Raw genomic sequence first — 17115 nt, 5'->3', positions numbered from 1 at the left:
GAATTGTTTGCATTATTTCAACTGAATCAAGACCCAATTTGTCTCTTATTTCTTGCGATTTTACAATATTAATAAAGTCTGAATGCGGGCAGGTAACTTAGAGATGGGCAGGCAACACTTATGGTCACCTGCCCGACTGTCTGGTTTGGTTTTAAAATTATTTCAAACACTGATCAGGGTAGAATTCAATCGTCACCTGGTCTAACCATTTGATCTATTAACAGGAGTAAGTCGCCCCTAACACAAAGAATATGTTGCTTGGATCACTTAGGGAATCCACATGGGGCGAGACAGTAACTCACACTTATGCAATGATGCTAATATGCAAATATCTGCAAATATTGACATGGACCAGTCCACTTACACCTGCTAGCGCCATGAAGTAGTACAACAATAGCATTACTTCTTGTTGAACACTACACCAACGTATCAGTCAGTAATTTAAACACCATAACACTGTATCACCTCCGTACATCATCCATAACATACACTCAAGTTGGACATCTACATTCCCTATCAAATCTGTCATCAAAATTAGGATTCTTTTTTTTCAAATATATATTCTTTTTCTCAAATACATTGTTTTTTTCTGACTGCTCCAAAGAGTCCCACAAACACTGACCTGCCTGACACTGAGAAAGGAAGGGTCTCCCAAGGGCCGCTGTTCCAGTCTCAACCGGAGACACTCGTGGCTGACATCCAGTGGGATTCGAACCAGGAACAAGTAGCTGGGTCGGAAGGAGGGCAGGCCCATCTTGATGAACTCCTGGCTCCAGGCACCGTGCTCCGACAAACTTGTGCTGCGGTAGAATATGCCGTCCCTCACTTCGGGGAGTAAGACGAGGGACGGGGAAGATGCTAGGTCACTGGCGCTGGGGGACTGAATGACAGGATATTAGACCAGAGGTGTTAAGGGGAGATAACTTTTGATGAATAATCTCCCCTTGATCAGACGATTTCATGAAACATATTTGTTTAATTTAGAACAATCTGGGTTTAACAGAGATTTTACTTGAAATGCATTACACCTAAATTGAAAAATATAAACATAGAAAAGCATTGCCCTATTACAACAGCTGATTTGAGATTTGTTTTTGAAAAACAATATTTCATTTCCAATATTTATGTTGAAGCTTGTCTTTAGCAGCAGAATAAAGATTTGGTCATATTATTGTCTTGATGAGTATAGGTCTTCAGCAACCCATGCTTGCCGTAGAAGGTGAGTATGCTTGTCGTAAAAGGCGACTAATGGGATCGGGTGGTCAGGCTCGCTGACTTGGTTGATGCATGTCATCGATCCCAATTGCATGGACGATGTTCATGATGCCAGTCACTGGATTGTCTGGTCCAGACTCGATTACTTACAGACCGCCGTTATATAGCTGGAATATTGCTGAGTGCGGCGTAAACCAACAAACCAACCAACCAACCAACCAGACATTCAATAGAGTACATGTAGAACGAGTGATTTAAAGATGAGTGAATGCTTTAATTGTCACAAAGGATGACTACCTTGTCCTTCTCTCCTCCCTCACACGTTGTCAGCTTGGGCTTCTCCAGGGCTTCCCGAGCCCGCTGTAATGACCGGTCCAGCACATCCCTGAGCCGTATGACCAACTTCTGCATGCCCATCTTCTTGAGACACTTGTCCACGTAGTGCCGGTAGACCGAGGTCTTGTTCAGTTCCTCCAGGCTCACCTCACTTGACTCCCGAGATATTGATGTGGCGAAGGAGCCGATGTTTCCTCTCTTCATAGGGGTAGATGTACCCAGGGGTGGGAGGGTGTTCTCGTTGATACAGGGGCTCTCGGGTCTCGAAGACTTCTCATCACCTTCGTAGACCTGGAGAAATACAGCAGTTAAATCTGACTGAACAGGATAAAATATTTGATGCTGATTTACACTGACTTACAGAATCTGGGGTCCAGGAGAGCCCATTAATTAATTTTAAGTGTCATAGCTGGCAATGTTTGAGTGTTTGAGTTAGTGTGTGAGTGGGTGGGTATGGTTTTATTGTGCTTTTAGCAATATTCCAGCAATATCACGACAGGGGACACCAGAAATGGGCTTCACACATTGTACCCATGTCAGGATTCGAACCCGGGTCTTCGGCACGACGAGCGAGCGCATTAACCACGAGGCTACCCGACCGCCCCCTGCGTGATTGATGGATGAAATGACAGGCACCCATAACTGCTCTAGAGGTGCTGTAGGCAGTGTCCAACCCAGAATTGAAAATCAAGGGGGGACTTGTCCCCCCATCATGTAGAAAATAGGAGGGATTTTGAAAAAGTAGGGGGGATAATTGCTTTCTTCAAAAATGTCTTATTTTGTATTATGTACTGGAACATCATCATAAAAAAGTGTAACAGATCAGAATAAAGAACTGAAATGAATAACAATGCTTTGTGCTTTTTTCTATTTTGATTAAAAAAGTCTGTAATTCTTTTGTTTTTGCGCGACATGGTAATTCACTATCCAAAAGATCGTCTGCTATGACAGTCGGCGATTCATATTGTGTGATTTCAGAAACGAAACTTAAACGAACTAAAATGCTCAAAATATTTTCAGAACTATTCAAGATAGAATATTTAATTGTCTTTAAACATCTTGTCAAAGGTTTTTGATTACTAAACAACAAAATATAAGATATTTTTTATCAAAGTTTTGATACGTTTTCTACTAAAGTAAATCAAATTTCGTTTCCTATGCCAATCCTATATCGATAATTTATTCAGCAACCTAAGGGGCATCACTCGTGTTCGAACTTCCTGTTGTTATCGATCGGTCTTCGACAGTTGTTTACAATGTTTGCTGTGAACTGTCTTTCTTCGTTAATTGATTAAAGATTTAGTGAGTATTGAATCTAAAGGTAGGGATAAACAGCTGATAATGTAAGTGACTGTACAAGAAATTACTGTGTGCGACAGATCGCGCTTTGTTTTTTTTATGAGGGGCGATTTCATTTTTTCAGCGTGAATCATGCAATTGCGCGGCCTGGGTTGGACACTATGTAGGTACAATGGGTATTATTGTGCATCCCTTGGGATACAGTATATTTTTTTCCTGCAGCCAATGTTAACATCTGTTTGTACTGGACGCACAAATGTCGCGTAAAACCCTGGTGTACTATAATTAGTCTTCATGTACACCCAATTAATCTCCAGAAAGCTCGCTGCAAAAAGCTGTTTAGAAGACTACAGAACACAAGGAATTATTCAGACGTGCTCTGACACTAATATTTGGTCCCAAGTCTGCAGCAAATGTCATTAAAAATTACCAAATTGAAATCCAAATTTTAAAATTAAATAATACAAACTGAAAAGTGTTCTACCAGTGTTTGAAACAAAACAAATTGCCAGGCTGCCATCACGACCCACAGACTTTAGAAGCTGCAGGCCCTGACTAAGCTCTTCAGGCCCTAATTTAAATAACTGCAGCTTATTGTGACAAACAAATCAGCACATAAAATTAATTTACTGCAGGCCACATGGACCAATACAAATTTGAAACTACGGCCTGACACGTGACCTACCTGCCACGGGCCTAGGGGCAGATGCTTATTTTGAACACTGCTTTTACTGACCCCGACAAACTTGACCTTCTTGCAATCGTCGGTGGGGCTGAGAAACTGCTTGCCTCCACCAGCTGCCTCCTCTGCTTCATCATCAGCATCCGAGTCGGACGGAACTGGAGGCAAATCACCAAATGTCTTCATCACACACCACTGTTACCATGGTAATTCATGTACATGGACCCAACATTCCATATTTACTGCGAAGTATCTAGACCTGCTCTTAGGCAGATATTCGGACCCAAGTGTGCAGAATTTTATAATGCTAATTCTCAAATTGAAATTGATAATTTCAAATTTCATGTCATGGTTATTATTACAGATACAAAACAAGCAAACGACATTTTCACTATCCCCTGCCATGGGGCACATTAGAATTTTGTTTCTTCATATAGTAGTGAACATAAACTATGAAAAAGAGACCTATAAAGCCTGAAGAAGTGATAGGCACTCGGCCGCTTATGTCATCAGAAAAAAAAAGAAATAAATGTGAAATTATTGCACACAAAAGGCCCCTTCTCTGGAATAAATAATGTATGGTACCAATTTTCAAACTCGGACTTGATAAGTATCTCTTACTTAAACTTAGTCTTTGAGAAAACATGTCCCCATTGTAGAGACACTATGCACTTTGTAAAATAACATGGATCAAGGGCTGTAACTGTGTATGCTCAAAATCTAAAAGCATGTAGCAAGGGAAGTAACTCTGGGAAAAATAATTTGACGAGTATCACATAGACAAGCATTAGGGCTGGGACAAGTCCAAATTTACTACCCGGGTACCCACCCAACTATTACTCGACTCTACCCGGATACTCGCTATAGGTCACAAGAGTTAGACACAACATGTCCGATTGGGAATAGTTTTATCGGAGCCAAGGCAAAATGTATTTAGATACAGTACATGAGTTAAATGTCTTGTCATGCATACACTGAAAAGTTGACTGAAGTTTTATCTTTATTCAAACCCATAAAGGTAGGAAGGAATGGGTGCAAAGTCAGAAAGAAATGCCAACAATAGTGACATGGAGTGTAACCATAGAGTTTTAGATAATATTTGTATTTTGACAATGTATCTTGTGACTAACCACAGGTCTGGGCAGTCCTGTGGGTTCCCCGGTCCTACTCAGGACCCACCCGACCTGAGTACCCGAGTTACCCGTCCCAGCCCTAACAAGCATGTAGCATCAGTAGTTTCTGAGAAAACTTGCACTAAGTTCAGGGATGTGAGTGGGTTTTGCCCAAAAGAGAGGAAAACTACTTTGGTTGCATTTTAAGCAATTTCGCGCAGTTTGGACAACATTCAAACCAAGAAATGTAATAAGTTTATGGCAAAAGTCAAGTCAAGTCGGTTGTCCGAAAACACAATTATATTTTTTGGAGAATTTTTTTTAAATCTTTGATTATATTTTTACAAGGAAGATGATTTTTTCCCGAGGACTGCTGTTTTAAAAAACGCGATTTTCCGCATTTCCGCGGAGATTTCACATCCCTGTAAGTTGAAAAGCACTGTGCAAGGGCAATAACTCTGTATGTAAAAAATGAATTTATGACGCCAATTTTTTAACTCATTTAAAATGATGACCAGTGATTTCAGTATGTAAAATTTCATTTCTCTAACTTAATAGTTTCGGAGAAAATTTGTCCCCTTTGAGGAGCAGGCGGATGGATTGACAAACTCCATTACTTTATCCCTGCCACAAAGCGGCGCGGGAGTAACGGAGTTCGTCCATCCGTCCGCCCGCATCTCAAAGGGGACAATGTAATGGCTCTGCAGACGTGAATTGTACTTCATTAATATCTGGACCAATAAAAAGTTAAGTGAGAGAATTTATGGACGTCATCTTCTTTGTTATGTGGAACACAACTATTCGGAACATATGCTTACTCCTTTATCATGTTCATCATGTACATCACCTGATGAAGGAGTAAGCATATACTCCAAAATGTATTTCACATAAAAAAGGTGACATCCATATTTTCTCTCTTATGTGCATCACTTCTAAATGCCATTCAAAGACTTAATAAACACTTTAACATGTCTGAGAAAATATGAACCAATTTTGAACCAAAATATTTTAAAAAGTCCCAAATGGCCCACCACTAGTACCAAGAGCACATTTTCTGAAATCCTAGATAAACCCCTATCCAACACAAGTACATCATCATTGAACCGTGACACCCCTGCCTCAGAACCACAAATATTTGTATATTTTCTGTATGTTCAGGGTCATTCATTTTTCACTGTAACAATGGCAACTTTATCATGTTTACTGATTATTGAAACAATGACAGTCCATTCATGTTCCAATATTAACCCTGTTTCAACCAGGTAAAATGTAATATCAAAATCACATATGAATCATGCATTTGACATGTTTGATCAACAGACAAAACTTCTGGTAATCCTGGATAAGTTGAATCAACTCACAAAACACGTTTGAGACAAGTAGGCAGTGCAGTGAGTTTGAGCAAACATATCTGGTTTGTTACAGGTAGAGGGGGTGTACGCATGATGTGCACATGCAGGTCTTGATAATGAAATTGACTACACTCCCGTGGACACATCTGCTCATAAGACTATTAAGAGGTCGGTGTGACAAGTCCATACCAGAATCCTCAAAAAGTTGCTTGATAGAAGTTAATTACAAATAGGTACATGACAAAATTAGGTAAGCATGGCCGAATCATACATTCTCAGGCTTGAGAATTGGCCAGTAATGTCATACATTACATGGAGGAAGAATGTACCAATAAATCTCAAGCACTGTCAAAAGCTAGCATTGCCAGGGTCTGTCTGTGTCAACACTAAAGCGCACCAGAGCAGAGGTATCGCTCGTGACAAAGGCGAGAGTAGTTTCATTAGCCAATGTCATGTCACGGACCACCCACTACCCTTCCTTCACACGCCAGTGGGCGGACCTCATACATAGTCACACAAAGTTAACTGCCAGGTCACAACTCAACTTATCCTGCCTTACAAGTACATCCTTCAAGATGCTCCAGCCTTATAAGTCTAACTTATTGATTAAGGAGCCAAGCAGCCCCTAACATGAACATTTAAGGAGTCAAACTGAAGTTTTTACTAGCCAACCTACAGTCAAGTCCCGTTAATCAGACATTGTTGGTTGCATATGATTATGTCAGATTAACGAGTATGTAGGATTATAACCGTTCGTGATCAAAACGCGGACAACTACACGATAGATCATGTAGATAGAGATACGAACACGCAGGAAGGAAAAATGAAATATTCATATTGTTGTGTTACATTGTCAGCGGAATATGATTTCTAATCATGCAACCACTAAAGTTTAACACAAAACTACTGTTACGGACTGTATGACTGATGCAAAATTGACTGATGTTTAAAGCATAGTCTGGAATGGAAGTCGCTAATTTGAAACTAGTGCCACAATGCTTAAGAAAGCTACTTTCTTGTGGCTAATGTCGACTTCCTGTAAGTAATTTCATTGGTCGGTCAACATGGTCAAAGTTTGCGAAAGGTCGTTCTGACGTGATGGGATGTCCTCAGTGGTAGCGAGAACTTGTATCCGAGTTAAATGAGATTGAGGTAATGTAGGCATGTGATTAATCCTGTTTTGTTTTTTTAAAGCAGTAATTGTTTATCTCTGCAGCCGTTAAGATATGCAGCTACTCGCCGACTCGTCTCGCATCAAAACACGGGCTGTGTACTCGCGGGCAGATGACCACGGAGTACACTGATCACTGTGTCGGATTAACGAGACTGATTAATGAGTGATTTCAGCAATTCGTTGCAAATTAGGTGTGTCGGAGTCGGAGTGCAAGACTGTCGGATTAACAGGTCTAAATAGCACTGATTTAATTGGTTCCCATCATTTTTTGTCGGATAAAGCCGATTGTCAGATTAACGAGACTGTATATTCCAATGAGCCAGACTGAGTATCTGAGATAGGACACATGTTCGCACAAGTTTCATTTGAGGTAGGATATATGTTTGCTGGGGCATAATTGTCTGAAGGCTAAAGACAGGTATTCAACTGTAATACTTCCTTTTGGTACAATATCACATATGTTCATGCAATTGCAACAGGGTACAAGATACCCCAGCTTAATGAATACCCTGCAATAGTATTAACTGTAAATAAACAAGACAAAAACTGAACAGGGCTCACTAATACCCTTGACTTCGACTCCAACATTTCTAAGTTCAAAACATGAAATGGCAATGTTTTCTAAGAAAATGCACTTATTGAAATCAAACTTTGCACTGCACCTCCCCTATTGGTATCTAGAAACTGTACCCTCAATCGGAAAAGAATCCATGAATTAGTTATAGTTATAGGCAGTGATTTTGACACAAAAAGCTGTATACAGGTCAATGACTTGGACCCAAGAAATGTAATAAGTCAGTGGCAAAAGTCAACAAGTCACTTAAACAAAGATTCCGGATGCAGTAAAATTTCTAAGATAAATCAGTACTTTTAAAAAATCGGGCATAGCTTCCGCACACCCGGCTAACCGCCGGGTCTGGGAGCAATACTGCCATCAACTTCACCCCCCATCCCCCAGACACAAGGACAACTGTCACAAGCGTGCAATGTCTGACCCTTCCCCATGTTGAAATATATATTTTTTTTAAATAGCCTTGTACTTACTTACCTTTTGTTGAAAAAAACATTGCAAATATGACATTATTTCAACACATATCCAGGGTTATGGGTTTTCGGACACTGAAGAAACAGTCATAGTTTTCTCGCTGATCACATGAACAACTGTAAGTGTAAAACTTCTCATTCACTTATTCATAAAGGACAACTTTATCTTAGAATCAAGCCATCATCTGAGTATTTATAATTTCTGTGTGACACCTACCGTTATGGTGCAAGTATTCGTGATTGAAAACGTATGATGTCCGAAAACCTATGATCCGACGATAATAGTATTGTGTCATGAATAATAATAAAGGCATAATTGATGCTGAAAGTTCTGATCGAAAACAGGACAATCCGCGACGGTTCTCTGGAAACACGATATTTTCGGAGTATTTTTTTTAATCTTTGATTATATTTTTACTAGGAAGATGACTCTTTTCGAGGACCACTGTTTTAAAAAACGTGATTTTCAGCGTTTTTGCGGAGATTTCACATTGTTAGATCTAATTATTTACGTATTGAACAAATTGACCAGTCACCGAAGGGACTTCCCGCGCTAGGCTACATGTATTTCGATTGCGAAAGTGTTATGTTGACATTTAATAGTCAATTTGCCTCAAATATGACTTTAAATGAGTCAAGGTATGGCATTTATGATATGTGTATCCATTCTCTTGCAAATAAAGTTCGTTTCAAGGCGTCAATAGCGGTAATCTGACCGTGGTTGCTGTAAATAACGGTGAGTTGTGCGATCTACCGATCACTTCGCATAAGATTTCGCCAAAATTATTATAATTATTGAATATTTTTTTTAATAAAATCTATAAGATATATTGCAAACATAAGTCCAGATAAACAATGAACACCTTTTTATAACCAGATATTATAATAATAGGATTAAATTGCGTACTTCAGTTCGGATTTGTTGACTGGTATTTCCGGTGTTACGTGATCGCGGTGATCAGTTGATTATGTTTTTTTGAGATGGGGGGAAAACATCGTGTCATTGGAAAACTTGAGTTTATTATAAACATAAGTAAATTTTGGGACCATGCTTTACCGCCCGCTATAACCGAGTAAGCGCTATTATTGACGGGCGCAATAGCGAGAGAACACTCACTGTATATGATGCTGAAAGCTCGGATCGAAAACAGGACAATATGTGTACTGTACATTCTCTCGATTGGCACTAAACTTTATGAGAGCATTTCATCGGGCATTAAAATCGATACCCTGAGTGGAATAATCCCTACTATTTAATCATGAAATTATGACACGTGTGACGGCTTGCTTAGCATTTCTATCGGTCAAAAGTCGAACAACTTAAACAAACCATCGGTCAAATAGAAATTTTATCGGTCTATGACCGGTGACCGACGGCCATCTAAAACCCTGATAGGTCACACATGTTGAAGTAAAAGAATATTCTAAGCTCAAAACATGAAAAATAAATTCTTTTTCAGAAAATACACATTCCAAAATTACACTTTGCAATGCACCTCTTCTATTAGTATGGAAACTGTTCTCTAAATTTGAAGAGAATCCATGAAGTTGTTTTCTAGCTATAGGTTGCACCAATGTTTCAGCCAAAACATTCTAAGCAAAAAAATGAAAACAAGATCCAAATATTGAAATCCAACTTCACACTGCACCTCTCCTATAGGCACAAAAAGTATTCACTAAGTTTGAAAAGAATCAATATACATGTATTTTGAAGTCTTCAAGTTATAGGTCACACATACACACCAAAAAAAACGGGATTCCTTCATATAATTTATACCCCCACCCTTTTATATATTTAGGTCGTCAACTGTTTCCATTGTTTTGTTTCATGATATAAACCGGAACCCAAATTCCCAAATACTTACCCGTCTCCAGTATGTTAGGGATACTGGGTCTCTGTGACACACAGGCCGACTCCGACGCACGTGGACTCTCATAGTCTATCATGGGCCAGTCTAGGCCATGAACATTCTGAACACCAAGCACACGTCCTAACAGTTTCATCTTGTGGCACAGATCTCGAGTAATGTTCAACCACAAACATAGAGACTTCACCCTCTGATTAAATTGCTCACTAGCATACAAGTCATTTTCTTTAGCAAACGCTTTTGTGGTTGGATAAAGACTTTCACAATCGTCCAAGTCATCTAAGAGTTTCTTCACACAGCTAAGAGCCTCTCGTTGACAATCCACCATATCTGATGTGAGATTCAGTGACTGAAATGATGCCGAAACACCTGGTGACACACGACCACACAATTTGTCGACAGGAGACGTCTTGGACACCTCATGTTCATGAAACGTGTCATCATCGACATCCGACATATCCTGGCACACCATCTTGAAGTTGATGATCTCCTCCAGAATCGCCATAACTTTTTCCCTTTCAAAATTCAGTTGTTCCTTAGCCTCCTCCAAGGAACAAAATCTAAACCATGCATGAAGTTCTATCCAAATAACATCATTGACCCTGTTCTGCCACATTTCTTGTTCTGAGCTCAACTGGCGCTTGTAGCAGTTAGCTAACTGTCTGTCTTTGTCCTTCTTATTTTGCGAACCCATATTAATCAAAGTAGAAAAGATATTGTAGAAGTCAAACCTCTCTTTCGGACATTCAATTGGCACAGCAGCTTCTCTCTGCATTCGATTATTTGGCGTAATAGTAATTGGATTCACTGGCATCTGTAGGCTGCTGAAGGTATTAGATTTATTTAGATCAATATTCGCATACATGCTGACAATTTTCTTATTGAGCTGATTTTCAGAGCTTTCCGTGAAATCATCAGAAAGCCTTTTAACAAAGCGTTCATGTCCACGGGACTTGGTCATCAACCGCTTGGAATCCTTATCTTTCCTTCTCTTGTCCTTCTTTTCTCGTTGGATGTCTCTGTCAAGATTGTCATCTGAATCAGTTCCGCTGAGTTTGCATAAGCCCGGATCATCTCCGTACTGCTCCTTGATGATATTGACGGGTGTCCGGGGTTGGGGCTGGGTCTTCTTCATGCCCAAGTATTCCTTCCATTCTTTGTAGGAATCAGTGCCTTGCTTCCCCTTACCTGACAGCTTCCTGCTGGCTCTCTTCCTCATCCTCGGCTGTGACGGAGGGGTCACGCTGTACTGAAAGGCCCCTTGGGTGTTGTAATCATCATCATCGAAACCCCCATTATCAAAATTGCTGTCCTGTTCTCCAGGACTGACCTCTCCATCGTCAGCTTGCACGAAGTTGCGTCTGTGGGGTATAAAAGGAAGGTTATAGCACAGTTCATTGTAGTGTAACTTTGTTTGTCTTTTAATGCCACACTCAGCAATATTCCAGCTACATGACACCATGACGCCTGTAAATAATTCAGTCTGGACCAGACAATCCAGTGATCAATATTGTGAGCAACAATGCAAGCCATCAACCAAGTCACCAATCCCAATCACCAAATCCATTTGGAGGCCTCTTACAAACCAGCATATATTGCCGGAGGCCAATTCTAACCCGGAATTCCAAATCCCCATGAGTCACTAAGAGAGTGTGCTAGACTGGTCTTACGCCGCTTTTACATATATTCCAGCAATTCTGTGACAGGAGACAACAGAAATGGGCTTCACACATTGTACCCATCTTGGGTGCCAAACCCAGGCCTGCAGTGTGACAAGTGAACAGCTTAACCACCAGGCTGTAAACTAGCACTGACCATAGGTCATAGGCTGAAAATAGGTGTTGACCATTGTGACCTACTCAGGGAGTTATCTAGACCTTTTCAGAGGCAGCTATTCGGCCCCAAGTTTGCAGCAAATGACAGCAAAAATTCCCAATTTGTATTAAAAATTTCTTATTTATTAAGAATTTAAGAAAAAAATGAAGAGTAAAAATCAATTTTGAACAAAATCATTCAAATATTTTCCCAAACTGCCCTCCAGCATTGTGTTTAGGGGCACTTTGTTTAGAATCTGATATAAACCCCTGTCTACTTGACATCTACAGGCTGGTGAAATACAAAACAATGCTTAACATATGCTTCAACTTAATAATGTAATATGTAAAAGATTGTGCTTTCTCTGAAGTTCTACACTAAATGGCTAAACATTCTAATTGTTCCAGTTATATCACAGCATGTCAGCTTCGTGTCGAAGGAAAGCCGAAAGTGTTGCAGATCTCAGATGTTTACCACTTCAGTGAAACCATAAGAACGGATTTGGTGCTGACATACCAAGACACATATTCGGAGAGAGCCGAGATTCAAACAGACAATCATATGTTTCTAGCATGGCATCTGAAAAACCATTGGACTTACTCCAGTCAAAGTTGGTATGAGATTATTAAACAGTCATACATAACTGGATATTACATTTAAAGACAACTGGTGCATGAATAAAAAAATCTGTCTATTTAGCTATCACTATATTTCATCAACAACCAGACCTGTTCGTCACGGGTGGAACGAGCATTTATTGCCACCTGCAAAATGCTACCCCTGCGTCACAGTTGAACCAATCAACTCAACTCGAAAGGGCGCACGGGAATCACGCATGCACGAATACGGTGTTAGCGTTGGGCATCTCAACGTGCGTGATTCCTGTGCACCCTTTCGTCTAAATAGACAGATTTTTTATTCATGCACCGATTGTCTTTAAATGTAATATCCAGTTATGTATGACTGTTTAATAATCTCATACCAACTCTGACTGGAGTAGGTCCGAAAGTTTTTCAGATACTGTAGTAAACGTCGGCACCTTAAATTACCTTCCAGACTATATGTGATACATGTAGGTAATTTTTCCCTGAGATTTGATCATGCAAAGGTACCAAGTAAACTGAAATTGCAAAAATTATGAAGGGGGATAACTCTAATCTCGTAACCTCGATTTGTTACAGATATTTATTTTATTTTTGATGGACAGTCATCTACAGAAACGTGGGAACTTTTCTAAATTTTGATCAACTAAGAGCTGTGCAAAAATTACTCCTGAAAATCGATACAGAATTATAACAGGAATGTACACATTGCTTGATTATCGTTGTGTTTAGACTAAATTTGCAATACATCGATACATTTTGTCATCCCTACAGCACAATATTCAAACATGTTTTTAACACCAACATGATTAATATATTTATCTCATATAATGGTACATGCCACGTACAATAGACATTACAAGTGTGTAGAAAATGAAGCAAATCCTAAGCCCTGGACAACTATTAAACCTGCATCACTTCAGGCTTTCCTCCTACATCAAGCTGACATGCCGTGATATAAACGGAATGCTGTTGAAAGTGGTGTTAACATGTTAAACCCAACTCACTCACTCATAATGATTAGAACATCAAACCGCTTATTATCATGATCATAATGCACAATGTCACAATGGGAGACAGAGATAAAAGCTGTCTTGTCCTTAGGCAATATCTCAATTGATTTCTATCGTGTTTTTCACCAAAATGTATTGCCACACATACCGTATTCTACGTAATAAGCGCCCACAGCGATATTTGCTGGTAGATTGGCTAGTGAACAAAGCACAATTAGCACCCCTTCCAATTGATCAATGTACACAAAACTTATGTATTCGGTATAATACGCACACGTGTGTTATATGCACCCGTATGTCTGGGCAATTAAATTCTGGGGAAAATATATCTGTCGTACATAAACATTTCAGGCTGTCAGTATAAACCACAAAATTTATCTTTCAACCATGTTTTGTTTCACCAAAATAATATTCTAATAAGAACCCCCTATTTCTAATTTTGAGAGCGCCCTGGGCGCTTATTATGTCAAATACGGTAATCTAAATACTTAACATGCTTAAGTGATTGTAACCATCGTAATAACTCAGCTCTCTGACGCATACACTTGTACAAATAGTTATTTCAAAATGCCTGCCAATAGGGATTGTTTGCACTCATCAATCTTCCAGCAATAGACCATGATGATGGCAGCTTGTGTATTACTGAGTATGGACCAGACAAACCAGTGTTGACATCATGGGCAGTTATCCGTGCTGTTGAGGTATGATGACACACAAGCAACAAAGTCACAGAGCCATATCTGTCGATCCAACATATTCTGTCACTATTCATGATACATGTTTCTGAGCAAAGTGAATACCGACATCATCCTAACAGTTCAGATGTCATGACACAGAAGGCAAACAACTGATAATAAATTCAGTTTCCCAAAATGCTGGTTTCCTGTGTCAAAAACACTGTTGGCATGCATCATGATGCAGTTAAGAATAAATTTCTATAATTTTTGCACTAATGTAGGTACAAACATAAGGCACTTTGTGTAAATCCACATAGCATATGCACACCAGTTTTTACATTTGCAGCTCCATAAATGCAAAAACATATTGAAGTCAATTCTTATAAACAATGTCAGCAACAATAACTTCACAGGTTGCTTATTTCATCATTAACACAAAAACCTGTAGACAACAGTACGAAATCAGTGACATTGTGAAACAAATATTGCAACACATGCCCCGCCCATTCCAATATCAGCCAATCAGGAAATCAGCAGTCTGTACTGGGAGTGGGATGGTTTTCTTTTTGGTCTATCATGGTTTATGGAAACATAAATGCAAATAAAATTCTTGTTTAGCCAATCAAATACAATGGAATCACTTGCAACCAATTTATTAACACAGCTGATTAAGTCATAAAGCTCTACAAAGTAGACACAATTTATGGATAACAACTTCTTTATTTACTGTAAAGGTGACGGTAAAGATCCTCGATACTATTGTCAAGCAAGGCTTCCTTCCACAAATTGTGTCTACTTTGTCATCTGTCAACTTCTAAGTAATGTCTATCAAACAATTCATAAAGCTCTAGTAAATGAATTGCCAAGTTAAAGTGATAACCCTAAAAATATAATATAAGTCCCTTTAATTCATTCATTGCACGAGCCTACCTGTGCCTTTGACATAACCAAAAAATGTCATTAAGAAGTGACCATCAAGCTTCTTGTAACAACCAGTGCATCAATTGGGTCAATATGATTACGCACAATTCAGAGGTTAAAGTTAGGATACCCACACAATCCGTAACGAACACGGAAGAAAGTGTAGGCGACAGTGGAGGCCCCAGTGTCACAAACGTCATTATCCGACTCAATTGACATGACCCCAACTATAGAACGGTGGGCGATGCTCAAAAGCAAATACGTATCCATGGCTATTTCAGCAAAGTGTTAATGTAATCTGATGGCATTTATTGTCAAATAATTCTGGAAATCACGTCTTTAGGGATACTGTCATGTAAACAGGTATGGGGCTTCTGCATGACGATCGGGGCCATATCGCACAACAAAAGCGAAGGAAGAATGTCTGTCCGCAAACCGATTGATTCTGCAGAACTGCAAACGGCTGCAGCTCCCATTGATCACGCATGATATAAAAATAACTTCCGACAATCAGTAGCACTAGCTGCCACCTACCGATCGTCCTTCAAGGGGTCGTAGTCTTCGCGAGGTGACCGAGAGTACCTTGCATCGTCTTCGTCGTCCGCCATGTTGGAATGCAAATATCGTGTTATCACACCTTCTCTCGAGGTCGCTGCGCGAGACAAGCTGCAGGTGCCCAGGGTGAACTTTGACCCAAACAAGCTTGAATCCCGCCAATTTCAAAAAGGTTGGTAGACAGTCGCATAGTCCAACATGTATCAACATGTTATCAATTTGACGTAGTATTTGTTTGTTTGTTGTTTAACGCCGCACTCAGTAATATTCCAGCTATATGACGGCGGTAATTTGACGTAGATCTAGTAGGAAATAGAGATAACGCACAAAGCGAACGCTGTATTCTATGGGGCATTTTGTATGACGAACAATAGAAAGTGAATATTTATGGGAGTAAGTACACATGGTTTTGCGCCGCTTTTAGCAATATTCCAGAAATATGGCGGATATCACCAGAAATAGGCTTCACATTACAAACAGTGGGGAGGAATATTTATAATGTAAACTTTAATATAATGAAATAGACATTTTTACTAAAGAATTTGCGAATATACCTTTTCCGAGAAAATCGGGTTTAGAATAGGTCTTCAGCAACCCATGCTTGCCGTAAAAGACGACTATGCTTGTAAGAGGCGACTCACGGGATCGTGTGGTCAGGCTCACTGACCTGGTTGATGCATGTCATCGTATCCAAATTGCGTGGATCCATGCTCATGATGTCAACCACTGGATTGTCTGGTCCAGACTCGATCATTTACAGAGGACCGTCATATAGCTGGAATATTGCTGAGTGCTGCGTTAAACAAAAAAAGACTATTCAACTAAAGTATCGATTGACTGTGTATTTTATTTGGCATTAGAACAATCACATGATGAAGATATTCCACCATAGCAAAAATATACTGAAGGGCAAAAGAAAGTAAACCCGAGTTGTTGTTTTTTATGTTATTGAATATTGAAATAACATAAAGAAGAGAAATCATGGATGTCGACTTCTTTATTATGAGGAACACAATGTTTCGGAGTATATGCTTACTCCTTCATCAGGTGAATTATAAAGGAGTAAGCATATACTCCGAAACGTTGTGTTCCTGATAATGAAGAAGGTGACATCCATAAATTCTCTTCCTTATGTGTATCACTCCTAAATGCTTTTCAAAGACTTGGTTGAAATAAAAGTTTTACTGTTGTTAAATTTGATTATATCTATTTATAACCACCACTAATTCCTGCAACAGTTTGTGAAAAGTAATCCGTGGCGGAGTATTTTGGGTAAATATAATAAAAAAATTATATTGGTTCAAATAAAATTCGGGTAGGAAATGAATTTGCAACCACATTACCCCCACCATGAAATGTTGTAAATCTGTGCCGAAAACAGCAAATACATTGATTCTCAAAGATAAGATGTCTAAGATACCTATCAGCTAGCAGTTGTGTATTACACGGG

At 39.4% G+C, this 17115-nt stretch overlaps 1 protein-coding gene across 1 annotated transcript in view; it reads right to left on the bottom strand.

The window, feature by feature from the left end:
- Positions 1–15722, bottom strand: part of LOC124141468 (mitogen-activated protein kinase kinase kinase 4-like) — a 44840-nt gene extending 29118 nt beyond the window's left edge. Inside the window, exons 1-5 of the mRNA XM_048402411.1 lie at positions 15645–15722; positions 10080–11443; positions 3587–3690; positions 1513–1842; positions 623–880 (exon numbers count right to left, since the gene is read on the bottom strand). Coding sequence (XP_048258368.1) covers positions 623–880; positions 1513–1842; positions 3587–3690; positions 10080–11443; positions 15645–15718 — 2130 coding nt within the window. The 5' untranslated portion in view covers positions 15719–15722. The remainder of the gene's footprint in view (positions 1–622; positions 881–1512; positions 1843–3586; positions 3691–10079; positions 11444–15644) is intronic.
- Between the last annotated feature and the right edge of the window lie 1393 nt (positions 15723–17115).

This window comes from Haliotis rufescens, unplaced genomic scaffold (assembly GCF_023055435.1).
Source record: "Haliotis rufescens isolate VD_foot unplaced genomic scaffold, xgHalRufe1.0.p SCAF_26, whole genome shotgun sequence".
Lineage (NCBI taxonomy): Eukaryota > Metazoa > Mollusca > Gastropoda > Lepetellida > Haliotidae > Haliotis > Haliotis rufescens.
The sequence above is the reverse complement of the archived record's forward strand: the minus strand, read 5'-3'. Positions and strand labels throughout refer to the sequence as shown.